This window comes from Heloderma suspectum, chromosome 2 (genome assembly GCF_057233095.1).
Source record: "Heloderma suspectum isolate Gila_16-S chromosome 2, 16-S_ref, whole genome shotgun sequence".
Classification (NCBI taxonomy): domain Eukaryota; kingdom Metazoa; phylum Chordata; class Lepidosauria; order Squamata; family Helodermatidae; genus Heloderma; species Heloderma suspectum.
The window spans coordinates 169,912,702-169,932,529 of NC_139459.1; the positions used below are offsets into that span (position 1 = coordinate 169,912,702).

The 19,828-nt window shown below is 46.0% G+C and overlaps 1 protein-coding gene across 2 annotated transcripts in view; it reads right to left on the minus strand.

The window, feature by feature from the left end:
* The window catches only part of LOC146353198 (ceramide kinase-like), a 32,927-nt gene extending 15,308 nt beyond the window's left edge, over positions 1-17,619 (minus strand). The window contains exons 1-3 of one of the 2 annotated variants that reach the window (XM_084835932.1): positions 17,330-17,619; positions 1,859-1,966; positions 922-1,047 (exon numbers count right to left, since the gene is read on the minus strand). In XM_084835932.1, coding sequence (XP_084692058.1) covers positions 922-1,047; positions 1,859-1,966; positions 17,330-17,447 — 352 coding nt within the window. In that variant the 5' untranslated portion in view covers positions 17,448-17,619. Of the gene's footprint in view, positions 1-921; positions 1,048-1,221; positions 1,343-1,858; positions 1,967-17,329 lie in introns of those variants that run through there. The other variant, XM_084835933.1, reaches the window with a different exon arrangement.
* Between the last annotated feature and the right edge of the window lie 2,209 nt (positions 17,620-19,828).

Sequence of the window (19,828 nt, forward strand, 5' to 3'; positions counted from 1 at the left end):
TCCCAGTGGCTAATCAGATGGCTCTGACAGGGCCATGTTGAGGGTAAAGAAATGGCCTCCCTGATGTTACCCCCTGGTGTTCAGAGGTACATTCCTTCTGAACATGGAGGTTCCATTTCTCAGTGTGCAAGTGTGGCAGGGGTAGGAGGCTTGGTTTCCAACCACCGTTGAATGCCAAAACTTATTTTCAAGGCCAGTGTTGAGGCTCGCACTAACTCAGAGGTCCCCAAACTTTTTAGCTGGCACTCAGGAATTTTGAGAGAGTGCCACAAAATGGTTGCCAAAGGAGCGCCTTGCACATTCATAAAATGGCTGCCAGGGTGGGCATGGCAGGACACAAACACTAATTTCCCAGAAGGCAAACTGGTGACACTAAAAAGAAAGTAACTTGCCTAACATAAGTACAAGGCAGAGGTGGGGGCTGAGCTTCCAGACACAAAATTCACTCTTTTGAACCCAAATGAAGATGGCACTGGAGGGCAGCACTTTGCTTTGCAGCAAGCCCACCTTCTTTTTTTTCTAAAGTGTTTTACTTTAAAAAATCTTAAGAAACAAAATAAAAATCAGGAGGGCCAGGTGCCCAGAGAAGTGTCCATGGGCAAATTGATGCCCATGGGCATCACACTGTAGACCCCAGCCCTAGCTGAAACAAAAATAAAGAGTGCCTTTGAGCACATGCGAAGAGCCCTTCCCTTCCCTACCCTTTTTCTGACCATACCCCTACCCTACATGGAATTTGGAGGGCTTCAGTGGCTTTTGGAAATGAAGCTGTGCCCACTCAGATGCTGTGTCTGCCTTTGCAATGGCAACCATGCCCTGCCTCTTAGGCTTCAGCCTAAAGGAAAGCACTCTCTTTAGCACACCACCACGACTTAACCATCAACGTCCCCCACCCTCCACCCAGCCAGTCTAGGAACTGACCATGGAGATGAATCCAGATCTGAAGGGCATTGACCCAGCGTATGGCCAGCTCAGATGCGGACAAGGTGGTGAACTCCATTGCCCCCAGGCTCCAACACTCTTGCTTCTCCCGCTGTACGAAGAACACTGGGGAAAAGGGGAGGGGCAGTAGAGAGAATGAGTGAAAGCAGGGTTAGGGCTGGGATCAGAGACGGACCTGCAAAGGCCCAAGTCTAACAAGGTATGAAGCATTCATGACAGATTGCTCAGGACATTAATTGCAACTTTTGCATCTGAAATGATGCACACACATTTACTTACGTTTGCATGCAAAAATGTTATCATTTGCAGAATTTTGAATTAACATTTCCTGGGTTTTCCTGATTACAGTTTGAGGAAAGAGGACTGAGACTCCACATGTTGCCCCTCAACTCTCCTCCCTGAGCCAACAGAGGTATTGCAAGACAAGGACCAGGATCAAGGAATAGGACTTGCTTGGACCAAAGAAGTTAAATTTATATGGCTAATGGCGGTTCCACTCTCTAGAATTTTGCAGAAACACAGTCACTTCCTGTGTGTGTGTGTGTGTGTGTGTGTGTGTGTGCGCTCTACCACCATGAGGACTAGAAACTTTAATTGAAATAAATGAAAAATCAGGTGATCAGGGGTTTATAGCAGTTATCAGATCCATTGAACTACAAAGCTGGAAGGAGACAAATGGGAAATTTAATCCAGCAGCATATCCCACATTAAGAATCCCTGGCAGATGCCCAGCCAGTCTTATTCTGAATGCCACCAAGGGAGAAGGTTCCACAGCTGCCCCAGGAAGTGTATTCCACTGTTGGGAAATTCTGCCCAAGATTTAAATTTACTCTTTGATTTCTGAGGCTGTATTTCGTGTTTGCAACTGGCCACGCAGAGTTTTGCGACGCTGCCTGTTTTCACCCATCCTGCTCACCAGTGAAGAAGTTTTCATTCCCTGGGGGGCCCACGACCTCCTTTCCATCACTGGCTGGTCCCAACCTCACAGTAACCATCTCTTGGACAGGAATACAGAATCCAGGACCTGGGAGGGAGAGGAGAAGGACAGATGCATTATTCAGGGGCCTTCAATGTCCTTGTCAGCAACTAGTTTTTACATAAAGACTGGGTTCAGATGACATGATAACCCATCATGGCTTAATTAATTATTTAACCCATTGTAGGTTATCGTGTCATCTGTCGGGATTTTTTTGACCCACGATGGGGTTATTTAACCGACTGTGGGTTATCATGTCGTCTCTCAGGAACCATGGGTTATTTTGCTCAGCTACAGAATCACAGCTACAGTGGCAAGAGTGGTTCAGCTCGCTGCCCTTGCTCTGTTTTTCACAGGAGTTCTCTGTTTAATGGAGACTCCCTGACAGTTTGCTGTGATGGGGCAAAAAGTGAGCACACTTTTCCCCGATTCTCCCATTTTCTGCAGTTGCCTGTATTCCTTTTTTTCCTTTTCTTTTTAACTTTTACACAACTGCACTTTTGCGGGAAAGCGCTATATCGCCTTACGAAATGAGCAAATGAGCCATCTTTCACACATCCAAGGTTTTATAGCCACTACCGCCTTTTTTGTGCACTTGTGCTTTTTGCTCCTCTGGGGTAATTGCATGGGGTTTCTTGGTTGGAGAAACCCCATGCAATTACCCCGATTACTCCCCCCTCCTCAGTGGGGGAGGCTGTATGTGAAGTTTTCTCCTGATCCTGCAAACCCGCCTCCCCGCGCTTTTATTGCCACAACCCCCTTTTTGTGCACTTGGGATCTTCGCTGCTGGGTGAGTGATCACGCTGGGTTTGGCTGCTGGATTGGTGCCTCTGGACTGCAAACATCCACCGCTGTAGATGTGAAACAGCACCACTGCTTGGACGGGAGGACTGCAGCAGGACACGGGGCGGGAGGGAGTCAGATTACACACAGTAGCTGAATAAACTACTCACAGTAGGTTTTTAGCCTGTTCATGTGGTGCGGGATTGTGAACTAATTCACAAAGAAGCTACTGAGTAGCTTATTAACCCATCATGAGCTATCATGATGTCCAAATGAGGCCAAAGGGTATGCTTTGAACTGAGCATGTAAGGTCTCAAGGGTTAAAAACCAGTTGCTTCACCTTCTGACTTGCTCCCATGGAGCCAGGGCACAAGAAAAGGAAAGGTTCCTCTTGTGCAAGCACCGAGTCATTACTGACCCCTAGAGGGATGCTGTTTTTCCTCGGTGCTTTCCTGGCAGACTGTATAGTGGGGTGGTCTGCCATTGCCTTCCCCAGTCCTAACTACCTTTCCCCCAGCGAGCTGGGTACTCATTTTACTGACCTTGAGAGGATGGAGGGCTGAGTAGACCTGAGCCGGCTACCTGAGACCCGGCTTCTGCTGGGATTGAACTCAGGTCGTGGGGGGAGTTTCAGTTACTGCCGCCTACCATTCTGCGCCACACGAGGCTCTTAGGGCACAAGCTCTTTTAACATATGTCCCCAGCCCCAAGGCTTCCTCTTGTGTCCCTCAATTGCTCACTCACATTTACCTGTGTCATGGCTGGCAACTGTGAATAAGAAATTGGGGTTACATGGGAGTAGGGTGGCCACTTCTCAATAGCCCCAAAAGAGGACATTCATCACCACAAAAGAGGAAACATATTTGCATATGCTAATTTATGTGAATAGATACACATTTAGAAATACTTATTTCTATTTAAATTATAATAATTTAAATAGAAATACAGTCATTCTTTGATGCTCTTCACATTGGCAGAAAGAGGTTAGAAAACCTTTGTAGGGGTGCCACAAAGGGGTGATGAGGAAGGGAAATGGGCCTCCCTTCCTCATCACCACTGGCCGTTTACTTGCATTGCTTGCCCTTTCTGTGTCCAATCCACAACACCACCCAGAGGGAGAGGTAAGAGGGGCGGAAGAAGATGCTGTTCCTTCTCCTCATTAGCTTCACCAGACAAGGCTAAAATCCCACATCTTTACCAAGGCCTCTGCTTCTGGATACTCTGTGGGATTAAGCTCGGCTCCTTCACACAGGCTGATAGTGCCATTACAGAAGTACACCCAGCATGTAAAGCACTTCATAGGGCTTCCTAGAGAAAAACTGGACTTTCCCCAGGCTTTATAAAGGCAGGAGAAAGGTCATAAACCGCAGGAAGGGCCTTGGAGGTTGACGCCGCTGTGTAAAGGACCCGCAAACTTCCATGAGTAACCAATCTTGATCACACAATATAAGCCCCATGTGGAGAAGCCCATTGTTGTCACACCCGGAGAGGGCAAATGAACAAGCAGCAATACTAGGGAGTGAAAGCAGCAGAGCCAATGGGCCCCAGGGGCTGGCAGGAGGCCCACTACAGGGTTGTGGGCCTCAGAAAGTGCCCAATGACGCTGCCCCCTCCCAAGGCTCAGACCCGTAGATCCAAAGAGGCAGAGCCTGATATGGTGGGGTGGAGCCTGGTGACATCTGACAGGGAAATCACCAGGTAGGGGCTGGGGTGGGTTGTGTCCAGCACCTCAAGGGCAGAGACTGATGGACATGAGAGGGCAGAGTTCATCGCAACAGTTTTGAAGTGAAGCAGAGAATAAGCCCTGGCCCTTTGGTTCTTGCCCTCCGCCCCGAGATTTAATTTCTTCACCTGAGATGCTGAGAAGGAAGCTAAAACCCTGACGCTTTGGATCAAACCTTGAGATCCAGCAACCCATTTGTTAATGTCTCAGTCCGTATGGGACGGGTTCCATGGGATCAGAGGCCACATTGGGGCCCAGATGGTTGCTGAGTTGAGTTCCTGCACCACCAGTTGCCTATCCTTATTTAAAAGTCCGTGTGCATGCGCAGAAACACAGCCAGACTGTCTCTGGCCATTGCTTAGGCAGAGTCAGACAGACATCCTCTGCCTTTTCACCCAGACCACCTCCACCCAGATCCTTTCTTCAGTCAGAGGCTGGTGTTGCCATCTTTCACTGTGGAAAACTCTGCACCTCTGTCTCAGGGCCACTGAGCATACACAGAGTGCCTTTTCTCTATACGGGGGAAAACGCTTTAGATAATGTAACGGCAAAGCATGTCTGAGTATGTGCAGAATGTCTTTCCCTTCTCCCAGGAAACAGCTTTTTCCTGGACAGAGGGACTGTAGCATGCCCCCTCCTTAAAGTCTCCTACCTTTTCTTTTTGTTTTTTAATCCATGTTATAGAAAATAGGGAATCCAAACACACAATTTCCCTAGCTCCAGCAACTAGCCAGGAGGATGAAAATTCTAGTCAGGCCAGTAAAATTCTGGCCAGGCAGCCCCGGCGAAAGGCCCATGAAACGTTAAACAACTCGGGCCTTCTCAAACCGTCTACATGCTGTCGCTACAGCTTGGCCTGGAGGAGGAGGCCTTAACGAGAATAACCAGTCATGGTGGCATCGGTGACCTCTTTGCTGCAAGGGAAGCTGATGATGTGACGGGAACGACAGAGAACCAGCCACGTACGTATGACTCCTCAGGGGACACTTCCTCTCCGAGTCCAGCCTCCAGCCCCCACCCACCTAGGCAAACATCCAAAGCCATTCCTTCAGCTCTCTCGCTCTCTTCACCTCCGCACCAGGGCATCTGCGGCAGCCCAGCCTCGAGGGGAGTAAGTGCACAAGCAACATGCTACTGGGTCAACTCGGTTCCAGCCTTAAGCATCAGGCAAACTCTGAGGTGGCCACATCAGCACTTTCATCACATTGCCACAAGTGGAAGGCCTGCCTGTCCTGACACCCCTTTCTTCTGAGAAAAGGAAGAGCAGGAGGCCTGATTCTGTGAAGTGGCCTAGGCCAGTGCCAGCTCCAGGTTTTGGAGGGCCCTTGGGCAAGACATTCTCAATGGGCTCCCCTCTCAGTGAGTTTACCTTCTCACCACCACCGTCACCAGCTGCTCTTGCAACCTCTTTCTCATCATTACCACCACTTGCTTGGACAGGGAGAGAGCCAGGGAGCAAGCAGGCCGTGGCATCTCCTGCTCCTCCTCCTCGTCACCCCGTGGCCTGGCCCAGAGCGAGAGGCAGGTGAACAAGCAGGTTGCAAGGGTGGGGAGCAGCAACTCCAGGGGGCTCTTGTCAGTGGGTCCCTGCTGGGATGTGGGCCCTCAGTAAATGCCCAAGCATGCCTACCCTTGATCCCAGTCCTGGCCTAGGCAGTCAAAGCAGCCCACAAGAACATGGGATGTGGCAGGCGAGAGACATATATGAGCAATCAGTGGGCTGCCTCTCACTCCGCCACAGCCCAGGGCTCACAGAGAGAGTCACGATAGCCATGACCACTACTGTCCCCTATGACTTTTTTTTTTTTTTTAAGGATTTGACAAATCCATGGCTGATGGCTGTTAGCCTTGATTGATGAGAACAGATCTTTCATCGGCTTCCCAGGCAGAATACCTCTGTTTATCAGAAGAAGGGAATAAAACGACATCTATTTCCATCGTGATGTTCTTGACAGCTTTGCAGGGCAGGGATTGTCCTTACATGAGTGCAAGGTGGTGCAGGGTTAGCTCCCTCCAGGCTGAAGCAGCTGAGAGACAATACACTGCCCAGGCTCTCCCCATGGCTGCTACACAACCAGATGTTTGTGTAAACAGACTCCCACCGAATGTCAGCCGGTGAGAGCACCCAGAGCAGGAGTGATGGTGAACAGAGCTCAGGGGTGTGTGTGTGTCAGGTTTCCTGATCCCCCCAGCGCACACGCTCAGGCAATCTGACAGCGGACACCCAAATCAGTGAGATTTCTTTATTGTAGGAAATCCCACGGCAAAAGCTTAATGGTTACACTCTTCAGAAATCATATAGCTGATGGTCAGTAGCTATAAGCTCTGTGTAATTCTAGAAACAGTCCAAAGCTAAACACTACTACTGTGACTGAGATCCTGATCAACGTGGTTTCCCCATTGCCATCTCCATGGTTCTGAACACAAGGGAAGGGACTCTGGATTCCTGGCATCTCTAACCCAGGCAATCTATACATGAGCTTCCAACCCTGGAAGGCAATGGGAATGATTCCTGGAATGACCCTATCAGGCAACCAGGGAAAAATTCTTGAAAGGCCTAAACAAAACCACACCCATAGAAAGTCCAGCTTTGGATCTTTGGTTGATAACTCCACGTTACATGGTTGAGGCCAATCAAGGGAAGTGGAAACCCAGACACGCAGGGAGTTCCGTGCCACCGCTTTCGCACTGGTAACTCCACACTGCATGCGTCCAGGCAGAGGAAAGTCCAAAAATCGTAGATCAAACCCAGCCTGCCAGTACTCTGAGCTGATGGCTACAAAGACACACAATCCACAGCAAACGAGAGTTGAAGTCTATGAAAAGACTCACAGTACTTTTCATGGCAAGTCTTTAGCAATCCAAAGTTCCAGTTAAGGGGGAGTCCATGTGCAGAGTGCCTCTAAAAGCCCAGACAGTGATGGATCCAAACAGAGAAGGCTTGGGGCAATGAAGATGAGATGTTCCTAGCAAAGGCTCTTCACCTTTGCATCAGCTTAAAAGGGAAGGAGCGAATGTAAGAGACCCCCTCCGGATCGCTTGACAGACAAGGGCCTTTTGCTTTTCAGCAGGGCCCCTGTCTAAACAGGGCATCACTGCTCAGCTTCAACCTGGGCGACCCTTCTGCAAACCCCACCCATCTCTGTCAGGCTCTCATGGACCGCTTCCAGCCTCCCTGCCTGCTGAGGCCAACCCAGCAGGTCAATCAATCAAAGCTTTTATTGTTTCAACCAGAGGTTACAACAAGCAAAATAATAACAAAGATAAAACATACATAAAGTAAATCAAACAAATCATATTAATTTTTAATTTCCTGCAAGGTCATAAAATTAGCTCTATGCGATTGGGCTGTGAGAGCAAAATTGGCCAATGCCAATAAGACTGTCTTCCTTTTGGAAGTAAACAAAAAGTGTATTCTGTCTAAATCGGACCAGCTGGACTTTTTTTCAAGAAAACAATGCAAATATTTAGAACGAATTTGGGAATAAATAGGGCAGTAGAATAAGTAATGAGGCAGATCTTCCACTTTGCCAGTATGGCAGGGGCAGAGTCTCGAGGCATAGCGAGGCTTGTTAAAATGCCCTTCTAAAACTGCTGTTTTCATTTGCTCCATCTTCAGTCGTGTGAGAGCAGATCTAAGACAAGGGTTTGTAATTAAAGTCAGATAGTGTTCACATTCAAATTTAAGCTTGGTCTTTGCAAACCAAGGTGCTATCTTATTACTAGACACTGAACAGAGATCCGTCTCCTTAAAACCTCTTTGCTATGGGCAACATTCAAAGTGGTAAAATATTTAAAGGAAAAACCATAATAATGAATGTAATAAATTAATTTCTGAAACCAGGATAATGTGTTTGATGGGTTAACTCTCATTTGTTCTAAAAGGCACAGTTTAGGAAATCTAGTTGAAGGAGAGAAAAAAATCTTAAGCCAATAATTAAAGGCCCTGATGACCATGATAGATTTAACTGGTATTACACCAGTTTCTGAATGTAAAAATGAAGCAGGAATACACCTTGTCAAACCTAGAATTGTTCTCAGCAATTTGTTTTGAAACATTTCCATATTATGGGAAGACTTCAAAGCCCATAACTCTCCTCCATATACAAACTGAGGGATAAGTTTTGATTTCAACAAAATTAACATTGGGTGGATTTGATAACCTCCCCTTGTACGCCAAAACTTCAGTAAACCATTTAGTTGTTGGTTTGTCTTTAATTTCAAGAATTTGAAATGAGTGTCCCAGCCTCCTGAAGCTGAAAAAAGAACACCCAAATAGCGATACGAGGATACTTGCTCAATAGGGTGGGTGTTTATTCTCCATTTGTGTAATGGGGATCTGTGTCCAAAGACCATGACTTTGGTTTTCTCATAATTTATAGATAGTAGGTTTTTATGAGAATATTCAGCCAATGCTGATAGTAATCTCCTTAAACCTATATGGGTATATGAAATGAGAATCAGATCATCAGCATAAAGAAGAAAGGACAATTTCCTTTCTTCTAATTTTACTGGGAAATAGAAATCACCAGTCAAATCAAAAGCTATATCATTTACGAATAGATTGAAGAGAAGAGGGACCAAGACACACCCTTGTTTAACCCCTCGAGATACTGCAATATTATCTGTCATGTGTCCAGCAGTAGAAAATCTCACCTGAATGTTTGAGTTTTCATGCAACAGTTGTAATAGAATTAAGAGACATCGATCTAAATTTAAGTCTGCCAGTTTTGCCCATAACCTATTGCTATTGAGTCAAAAGCTGCTTTGAAATCAACAAATGCCACATACAATTTTGATTTTTTTAGATTTTTGTACTTATTAACCAGGTGGTCTAATATAAAACAATGGTCCATTGTTGAATAACCCGCTCGAAAACCAGCTTGTTCTTCTATAAGGATGTTATTTATGAAGGCCCAATCCTCCAGTTTGTTCAGCAGGTGTCTAGCATATAATTTGGCTGCAATATCAATAAGACTAATTGGCCTATAATTTGAAGGGAGATTATGGTCTCCTTTTTTGAAGATTGGAATTACAATAGAAGTATTCCAACCCTTTGGGAATTCCCCAAGTAGGTTTATATGATGGAACAATTTGGCCAAAATAGGCAGCCACCACTTGATGTTATGTTTGATTACCTCTGCTGGGACATAGTCTTCTCCTGGGGCTTTTTTAGCTGGCATTGTATTTATTAATAACTCTATCTCTTTATGGAATACGGGGCGCCATGGATCTGTAGTGCCAAGGATGGAGCATAAAGGCAGATGTAATTGCGGGCTATCGGCATTAAATAAAACACTGAAGTGTTTCTCCCAATCTGTCTTTGATATCTGTGGATTTACATTTGATATATCACCATTTAAGCTGTTGTTTACGATCTTCCAAAAGGCTGACATATCTTTTGTCTTCAAAGCAGTATCCAAGCTATGCCAGAGATGTCTTTGAAATGGCCAACCCAGCAGGTAGACAGGGAGCCGGGTGTCTCCCCCTGGCTCTGCTCTGAGAATTCTGACAGAGATAAGCTCACACAGATTCTGACATGCCAGAGGCTGAATAGGCCCAAGCACTTTCAGGCGGCCTCTAATCAAATCCTGGCTATTACCTACAAGGCCTACTGCAGTACTGAAGTTGGGCCCTGAAAGGGGGGCATATATGGAGTGCTGGGGAGAGGGAGTGGTCCTTCAAGTACCCAGGTCCCAAGTTCAATTTCTGGCATCTGCAGGTAGGGCTAGGAAAGAATCCTTCCTGAAACCCTGGAGAGCTCTGGCTGCCATTCAGTGTCAACTACACTTAGCTAGATGGACCCAGGGTCTGACTCACTATAAGGCGGCTTCTTCTGTTTCTATGTAACCTTGAAGTGAAGCTTCTTGCCCATGCATGGAACATTAGACAATGGACAGTAATTACTCAAATAATCAGAGATGTTCTAAAGAAGTGTTTTTCCCCAACAAGAGGCATGCTACCACCTTCTTTCATGCAGGGACAACACAATGTTCTCTTCAAGAGGCATCACCCTAGCCATATGCCATTTTCCAGCAAGCTAGAATGCGTGCCTTTCTTCCCATTTCCCTCTCATAATTCTGTCTATTTGAACTCAAAGCACACCTGACTTCCAAAAGGGTATAAAATGAAATGTCAAAATTCAGCATATGAGAATTTGAGATGATGATTCAGTACTCTTATAAAATAGGGAGACTTGTGTCAATCAACATTTTAGGTATGCTTGGTACCTCCACTGTTCAGTACTAATTCAGTACTTACTAAGTGTTGGGGCAGGGGAGGGGAGGTTGCGAGAATGGGGGTTTATATATTTCAAGGAGCCACAGAAGCCAGACATTGAGCCGGTTCGCACAACACGGCCAGTTCATCGTGAGTTATTTAACCTGCGATGAGCTGTGGTGAGTGTGGCTGCCATTTTGAATATGCAGCCCCCGATTGGGGCAATCAAGGGTTATGCCATGTCATGTGAACTGAGTCATCATGGGTTATTTGAGGGTTAAACAACCTTCACATAACCCCGCTACTAGTCTAGGGTTATGTGAGGGTTGTTTAACCCTTGAATAACCCACGATGGCTGGATTTGGATGACATGATGCAACCCCGATTGCTCTGATTGTGGGTCGCATATTTAATATGATGGCAGCACACACCTTGGCTCATCATGGGTTAAATAACCCATGATGAACCAGCCATGTTGTGTGAACCAGGTCATTGAGCCCCTCGAGGGGATCTCTCTGTGAAGGCAGGACCCTTCCCAATGCAATGGCTGAAAAAAGCGGCACTTAATTTCCCTAAAGGAGTGAAGGGGAATTTATAGGGGGCCTTAGTTAAGCCATCATCCCCCCACCTGCAGGACTGGGATAAGACCAATCCTACCTCACTCAGTTCTTTCACAAACAAACAAAATCCCTCCTCAGTACAATCATCTCACCACTTGCTTAAAAAAAGGAGGGAAAAGGAAAGGTTTAAGATCAAAGGATGTCAAAAACGATCCTGATTTCTGGCTGGAAAGCCAGAAGAGCAGCTACAGTGAGAAGAACAGGCTACTCCAACTTCCCTGCATTGTTAGGCCAGTTACATTATCTGTGTTTGTTAATGAAGAAGACTGACCTGCTCTACCCAGATGTGATGAAATAGTAATGCCAGTGGTGTGACACTTGGTGCCTTAGGGTGCAATCCTATGGTTGTTTAGACATGCTGGCTGGGGAATGCTGGAAGTTATAGGACATTTTTCTGTCTAAACATGCACAGGATTCTGCCTTTAAAGTGTTATAGTTTTAAATTACCATGCACCATTTTGATGAGGTTTGTTTAGCAAATAAGTTAGTATATAAATGTTAATAAATAAATAACAATTACCACCCTCCTCTAGAGGGTTGTTGTGAGAAATAATGAGAATTTAGCACATGGCAAACTACCACAGAAATCTATTGACCAAAAAAAGAAGAAAGGATAGAAAGCCAATGCACACACATGAGTGGCTTAACTAGGTTTACTCCTTTATAAAACAAAAGCCAAGGGCATAATCTCTCCTGCTCAAGCAAGCCCCACTGAAGTGAAATTGCACTCCTGATAAGCTCAAATGGGCGTCACTAGCTGCTTTTTCCTCATGTAAACCAAATACACACATATACATGCACCCCTCTGACCCCATGTTGCCTTTAATGATTCTAGCCTGCATATGCATTCTTTCCATGTTCACCCAAGTTAAATTATTAACCCAGGTGAGGAAGCTAGTCTGGTTCTAACAACGGAGATAATTCACCCTTTTTGCCAGCAAAAGTCAGGTAAATATTAACGAAGACTGCCTCCAAAGGAGGGGACACTGCCCAAATAAGTCCACTGCATGGACCAATTTGTAGGGTTTTGAAGGAAGGGCCATCAGGGCTGATTCAGCGGCTCAGAACAACCCAAGTGCCTCCTCAGAGGTGGCAACATTTGTAGAAGGACCAATGAAAGAGCAGTGTGTGATCTCAGAGATTCATCCCAGGAGCCTTTGCAAAATCTCAGAAAATGCTGAGGGCATGACTCTCAGACAGTGCAGTACAACCGCTTTGGGAAGGAAGATACCCTGAGCTGGCCCTGGCTTTGTACCAATGCCCCAAATAAAGGCGAAGCTAAACAATCAAGGAGCATAGCTCACGTATATAAAAGCCTGATTCCGGCACTCCAGTCACAGCATAGTCTCGTGCGACCAAGTGTGCTTCCAGACGGAGGGGTCCTGGTACTAACAGTGAGAAGGCAGCGTGCAGCTATTCCGTCCTTTGTTACTTAACGGATGTTCCCCAATAAGAAAAAGGATGGAAGAAGCAGTGGGGAAACATGGGACAGCTATGAGTAGAAGACAATGATATCTGGAACCCCCATAACATTCTGTGAATTAGGATGGCACAAGAAAGCCTCCTCTGAAAGCGCCCCAAGACTGCTTCCATGCTAGCCCTCTTCTCTGGAACTGCCATTCTTTGTTCACCCACCTTTTACTGGGCATCCAGGCAATGTCCTTGTCAGACAATGTCCTTGTCAGCCCATAGCACTACAGTCTTCTCCATGTTATTTGCCCAACTTTTTTTGAGACATAGTTTGTGGGGATCGTTTTGTTGTCATTCGAAAACGCAATTGCAGCATTGGCCTGTCTCCTGTAGACAGGCGAAGTGCTACAGTTTTTCAGAACTCCTGTTCCTTTAAACAAATGCTTCCTCTTTTGCAAGTTCAGCCACTTTTATTGTTTCCTGTTGATCCTGTTGCTGATTAGTAATTCATAAGTTATTAATTGCCCTTTGAAGAGCCTGTTTCATCAGTACAAAGTGGAGCCACTGTGTCATATACCAGAAAAAATGATGAGGAAAGGCTGTTGTGTTCATGACCTGCTTGTAAGCTTCCTAGAAACACCCAACAGAGCCACTGGGAAAAGCAGGATGCTGGACTCACTGGAGGCTTGGTCTGATCCAGCAGCAGTTAACTTATACTCTCTCTTAATTGCCCCAGTGTCCATTTATTCTTATTTATTTATTAAATTTCTTAATCGCCCATCTGGTTGGTCACCTGGCCATTGCTGTTTCCATGATGTGCGTGTGTCTTTATTTACTAATGTCCTCTAATTATTTGTTTCCTTTATAGTAGGGCTGAATTCAATTTCAGAAAAGCTCTGGGTGCATACCAGATGGGGTTAAAGGCAAAAGTGGGAGAGATCAAAATACTATCATATTTCATCGTAAACCTCTTATTACCAGAAGCTAAGCCTTAGGAGAGACATTACAGCCTTTTAGAACAGGGGGGAAACTGCACATGCAGAAAGGGGCATGGATCCCTGGGGACCCTTGGAGGACCAAATTAGGACCCCAGGCAGGTCGGATTTGGCTCACAGGCCTGAGATCCCATACCCCTGTTATATTGGGAAATGGCTGTACTTCATTATAAAAAGCTAAAGGAGGGAGAAGGGAAATATACCCTGATTCTTTTGTGCCAGTATATAGGTGATAATGTATTGTTTCTATGGTGGGGACTACAGAAACTGGTGAGTTTTGGAGAACGACTTAATAATGGAGATAACTTATTATTGATTAATTATGCTCTGGGAACTATGCATTTTCTGGATGTTTTGGTACAGAAAGAAAAACAAATGTCTTTCATATTAAAAAAAAAACACGCTATGGATAAGAATATGTATTTATGATGTGACAGTTTGCTTTTCCATCACTAAAGAAATAATTTACCTGATGGCTATTTTTTACATCTTAGAAGGAACTGTTTTAGCAATTACATTTTTATGTCCAAGACATTACAGGACAGATTAGTTTTTAGACGATTTCCAGTGGAGTCTGTAAAGAATAGAGAGGAATTTACTCCATGGTAATCTCTATCCAGCCTTTGATTCTGCGAGCATGACTTAAAAAACACACTAACCAACAGAAATAAACCATTAATTACTTATGACTCCAGATGAGGCTTTTATCGCGCCATCATCCTGCCTCATTTACTGAGGTTTATGAGGATCCTGACATTGTCTTCCACTCATGACTGTCCTGTGTTTTCCACCCCTTCTCTTTTTTCTTACTGCAGAAAATCCATTACGGAGAAAACGATGGAACAGCGGAATAATGCCTTCTGGTTTCTAGCACTAGAAGCCCTCCTCCATCTGGAAGCACCTGCAACTGGAAGTGAGCTGTTGTAATATTTTGTTCTGTATCTTTTTCACTTGAATCATGTGAGATGTGGGAAATGGAAAGCAAAAACATAAGCGCTGAATGATCAAAGCCCTTGACAAACTTGACAACACACAGGTACCACCTAAAGTCTAGGCAACCCTCCAAGGGAGTCCCATTTGGTGGATGACTTATTCTATTACCCAGACCAAAGCTCAACCATCAGCTCCACTCCCCAGGTGGGCTCTCTTTGGTCCTTAGGCCAAGTTGGGCAATTGGTCCCTCTTCATGCACAACAGGACCCATCAGGAGAGCCAGTGTGGTGTAGTGGTTTGCATGTTGGACTGGGACTTGGGAGATCTGGGTTCTAGTCCCCACTCAACCATGAAGCTCACTGGGTGACTTTGGGCCGGTCTCTGACTCTCATTCTAACCGACCTCACAGAGTTGTTGTGAGGATTAAATGGAGAGGAGGAGGGCCATGTAAGCCGCCTTGGGTTCCTTGCAAGACAAAAAAGGCGGGATATAAATGTAATAATATATATAAATAAATAAATATATTCAATTGCCTTGTCTTGCCACCTTCTTAGCAGCCTCCAAGGCATCCAAGCAGCGAGCCAAGCATTGGGTCTTGCTGTTAAATTGGGAGAGGAGGAAGGCGTGAGGGCCACAGAAGGAAGGGACTGTAGTTCAGTGGTATAGTAGATGCAGAAGGTCACAAATTCAATCTCACCCATCTTCAGCATTTTTTTTTTAAAGAGAGGATTTGATAGCAGATGATGGAAATCTCAGACTCTTCGGAGTCAGAGGAGACACTGTCGCTCTAGATGGACAAATCGTTTTGCCTTGCTCTAAGGCAAGGTTCCTCTTTTCCTAAGAAGAGCAACATTGCCAGCTATCTTGGAAGCAGCACATCCAACTTACTGAATTACTTATTTATTATCCAGATTTATATACGGCTTCCCACAGAGTTATCAAACCGGTGAAAATACAATGTCACTACCATAAAAACCAATACTAAAACATAACAATAAAATGACACTATCTTCTATCTTCTATATATATAAAAGTCAAAAATTGTGTGTGGGTTTGTGGCTGGCTGCAGGGCTGTCTGTAAGACAGGGCATAACGGGGAGCTGCCTTGGGCCTAATCGCACTGCAGGGGCCACTGAGCCCGCCATTTGGGCCCTAGAGTTGCTGCCACTTTTAGTTCACATTCTCACTTGCCAGAGTGTATGACAGGAGTTGCTGGGTTACATTATTACTTTGTTTATACTTTCCCTTACTAATAAGTACACCCTCTCAATCATGGCACAGGCCAGGTTTCTGATTTCAGCTACCAGTCATCCTATTGGCCATCTTTCATTCTATTGGTCTCTCTCCCATTCACTCTGACTTCCTTCACCTTGGATTTGCTGGCCACCATTTGTTCCCTCCCCTTTACTCATGGTTTCTTTTCTGACTGTGGAGAGCATTTAGTTTCTCTCCCCTGTTCCTGCAATATCCAGCAAGGAAGCCTCGGTTGAACATTTTAATAGTGGTATGAGATTCAGGGTGGATTATATTGCAGTAGTGCTTACAGATGCAGTCTCTTGCATTTTTAGTAATATTTTTTATTCTGTCTGCTCATTATAATGGTTGTGCTTTTTTAATCAAGTCCGGTGGATTCAACTTTTCACCTTTCTTAGGGGGCCTTTCCGAGAAGCGTGAACCTACCTTAATGACTTTCTAACAAATAGTGCCTATGACAAAATTACATCCCGGGCAACACCGGGTATATTAGCTAGTATAAAACTACACACTCTACAGTGTGCTACAGCTGGCTGGGTCACACTTCAGGGAAGGCCTGTAAGAAGAGAGGGGTCTGAAAAGGATGTCTAAATGCCAGATCTGAGGGGGCTATGTAGTGACAGTTGGTAATGCGTTCCAGAGAGTGGGCGCTGCAGCACTAAATGCCCTACTACTGCAAGTGCTGCTGAGGCAAGCCTCAGGAGCCTGTGTGGCACCCTCAGAAGTGCTCCCTCTGATGATTGCAAAGATCAGGCTGGAACATAAGGGGGGAGGCTCTCCCTAAGGCTACCTGGTCCCAAGTTGTTTAGGGTTTTATATGTTAACAACAACACCTTAAAGTTGGCCCAGTAACTTATGGGGGAGCCAGTGCAGTTCCTTTAGCAAAGGTATGACTTGCTGTTGGAAAGAGAAAGCATTCGGCACCAGCTGCAGCTTCCAGACCAAGACCAAGGGAAGCCGCCACATGGACCACATTACAATATTCCAGTACAGTAAGGCTGCACTGTAGCCACAGCTTGGCTCTCTCGCAGGTTGCGAAAGCTGGAAATGGGGCCCATACTCTCTTCCCTCGAGTGCTGGCCTCATAATCCACGTTGTTGATGTTCCTTGGAATGGGTCAGGCCTGTGCGTCTGAATCTTTGCCTTACCCAGGGCCGTCTCGACCATTCAGGCAGAATACGCCAAAAGCATCACGTTTTGGGAGCGAGACGCATCCAGCCCTTGCGCAGAGAGATTTCACCCCTGCGGAGGCCGTTCGAGGCGGAGGACCCTCGCAACCCGCACTAAGATCTGAAGAAGGGATCCTCCGAAGGCAGCCAATGGGGAGCGGGGATTCCCCAGGCGCGGGCTCCTCTGTCGGATCCGCACTTTTCATCCCACCCGCGGCACTATCGGCCCCCAGGAGGTCGAGGGAACGCACGCGCCGCTTCCCGGCTTCCTCCAACCCGGGACCGGACAGCAGAGGGAGACTCACCGCTCGGCCCGCCCACGAGCTCCGGGGTGCCCTGCAGGAACTCGCCGCCCGGCGGGAGCGACACCAAGAACCGGCCGCGCGGAGTGCGCAGCGGGCAGCGCACGAAGGTCTCCCCCATGGCCCTGATTTCCAAGGGGGGTGGCCAGGATCAGCGGCGCTCTCTGTGCTGCCCGGACGGCGGGCGGGGGAAGGATCCCGACCTCTTTTCCTCCCAGCTTCTGCCCTCCAGTCCAGGCGCTTTTACCTGTCGCTTCTGCGCCTCCCGAGGGCGGAGAAACCCCGAGGAGCCCGCCCAACCTCTCGCTGAAGTTCTGACCCACCGCAGAGACGTTCAGACGAGCTCTGCCCCGTACTGCCCATACTGTCTCTGCTGATCCCTGCCTCCCCCATACCTCCAATGGAGAAAATTAATAATAATAATAAGAAGCCATCATGCCAGGTGCTGCCTATTCAAGAAGATGAGTTCATGTTAAAATTGATCCTAAGGGCAGATCACCTTCCGTAGTGGAAAAAAATAGTAATCCAAAACTGCACATGCATAGTGGATTAAGCAGTTCGGGCTTGACAACTGTTGCATTCACTTTGCATTGCACCAAACGTGCTTCCAGACAAGGCTTTTATCGTAAAGATCGCCCTGCCTGATTCACATGATTTTATGCAGAAATGAGGATGGGATGGTGTTCCACTCGTAAGTCGTAACCCTCCCGTGTTTTCCTATCATTTCTTCCAACTTTTTTCTTACTGTGGCAAATCCGTAAAGGAGGAAAAGAGATAGCGGCTGGCAGCACCACAAGGTCAACAGGATTTATTCCTGTGTAAGTATGCATAGGCTTGCAACCTTAAGGTTGCAGTCCTAAACACACTTGTGGTTGGAGCATAAGGCTGTAATCCTATACCCACTTACCTGGGGGTAAGTCCCATTGAACAGAGTAGGACTTACTTCTGAGTAGACATGCATAGGGTTGTGCTGTAAGTATGTTTACTCCGAAGTATTCATCCCTTATTGTAACTACTTGCCTAAGTACTGTTACTTAAACAAATCCATATTATTTCATCAATTCTCTCCCTTTGTGCATGCTCCCCCCGAAACCTCCCCTCAATTATTTAAAGGTGTTTTTTTCCCTTTTATCCAATTCTACTATTATCCTTTGTGAGATGGAGCAACCAAAATTGCACACAATAGGCAACACCCAGCCAAAGGTAAGCATTTCATAATGTTGGAAGGCGCTTCAGAGGTCATCTAGTCCACCTCCTGCTCAATGCAGGCTGCAGCTACAGCAGCATCCCTGACAGATGGCCATCCAGCCTCTGCTTAAATAACTCCAGTGAAGGAAAACCCACCACATTCTGAGGCAATCTGTTCCATTGCTGAACACCTCTCACTGTTAAGAATTTTCCTCTAGTGTTTAGCCAAAATCTGCATCCCTGCCATTTCCACCCTTTGGTTCTAGTCCTGCTCTTTGGAGCAGCAGAGAACAAGTCTGCTCCATCTTCTGTATGACAGCCTTTCAGATATTTGAACACTGCTATCATGTCTCCCCTTAATCTTCTATTCTCCAGGCTAAACATACCCAGCTCTATCAACCGTTCCTAATAGGACTTGGTTTCCAGAATTTGCCAGCCTGGTTGCTCTTCTTCTTAAAATTGGGTGCCCAGACCTGGATGCATTACTCTAAATGCAGCCTGACGAATGCAGAATAGAGCAGAATGATTACTTCCCATGATTTGGGCACTACCCTTCTGTTAATGCAGCCCAAGATTGCATTAGCTTTCTTAGCTGTGCCATCATACCGCTGGCTCATATTCAGCTTGTGATCCACTAAGACACCTAGGTCCTTTTCACATGTACTGCTGCCAAGTCAGGTCTCCCCCGTCCTATACTTGTGTCTTTGATTTGTACCTAAATGCAAGACTTCACATTGATTTATCTCTCTTGAATCTCATCTTGTTAGATTGTGACTCCCATTGATTTCAGTGGGAGGGGAGAAAGCATATGTCATTCAAATAATTGGGGCTCAACTTCAGCTGCTCCAGCGGCTTCCTTCATTGACATATTGCCTGGACTGCAGCAGAGCTAAGAGTTAGACAGCAGGCAATGTCACCTTGTTCCCAGGACCCAGACGATATTTGTATCCCTGCAGTTCCCTTCTCAAATTAGTTACTCTCAGTGGTGGAGAGAGTTGGTGCTTGGCTGGAAGGGCTCCTTGATTGAGATCCATGCTGCCTATCATAGTGGATGCTGGTATACAGTTTTTGAAGCAAGTGACTACATAAAACCCAAGAGTTGCATTCTCTCTTCCTTTGGGATATTGCAAGGTGTTAATTCTGACACGGAGATATTGCAAGGATATTCCTGCTGGATCACTTTCTGCTTTCTGTTCCAAAATACTCATATCACTTTAAAAAAGAGATTGGATTAATATAAGACAGATAATGATATTATTGGTATTGATTTATATCCCATCCTTACTCACTAAAAGCACAGGGTAGCTTACAACC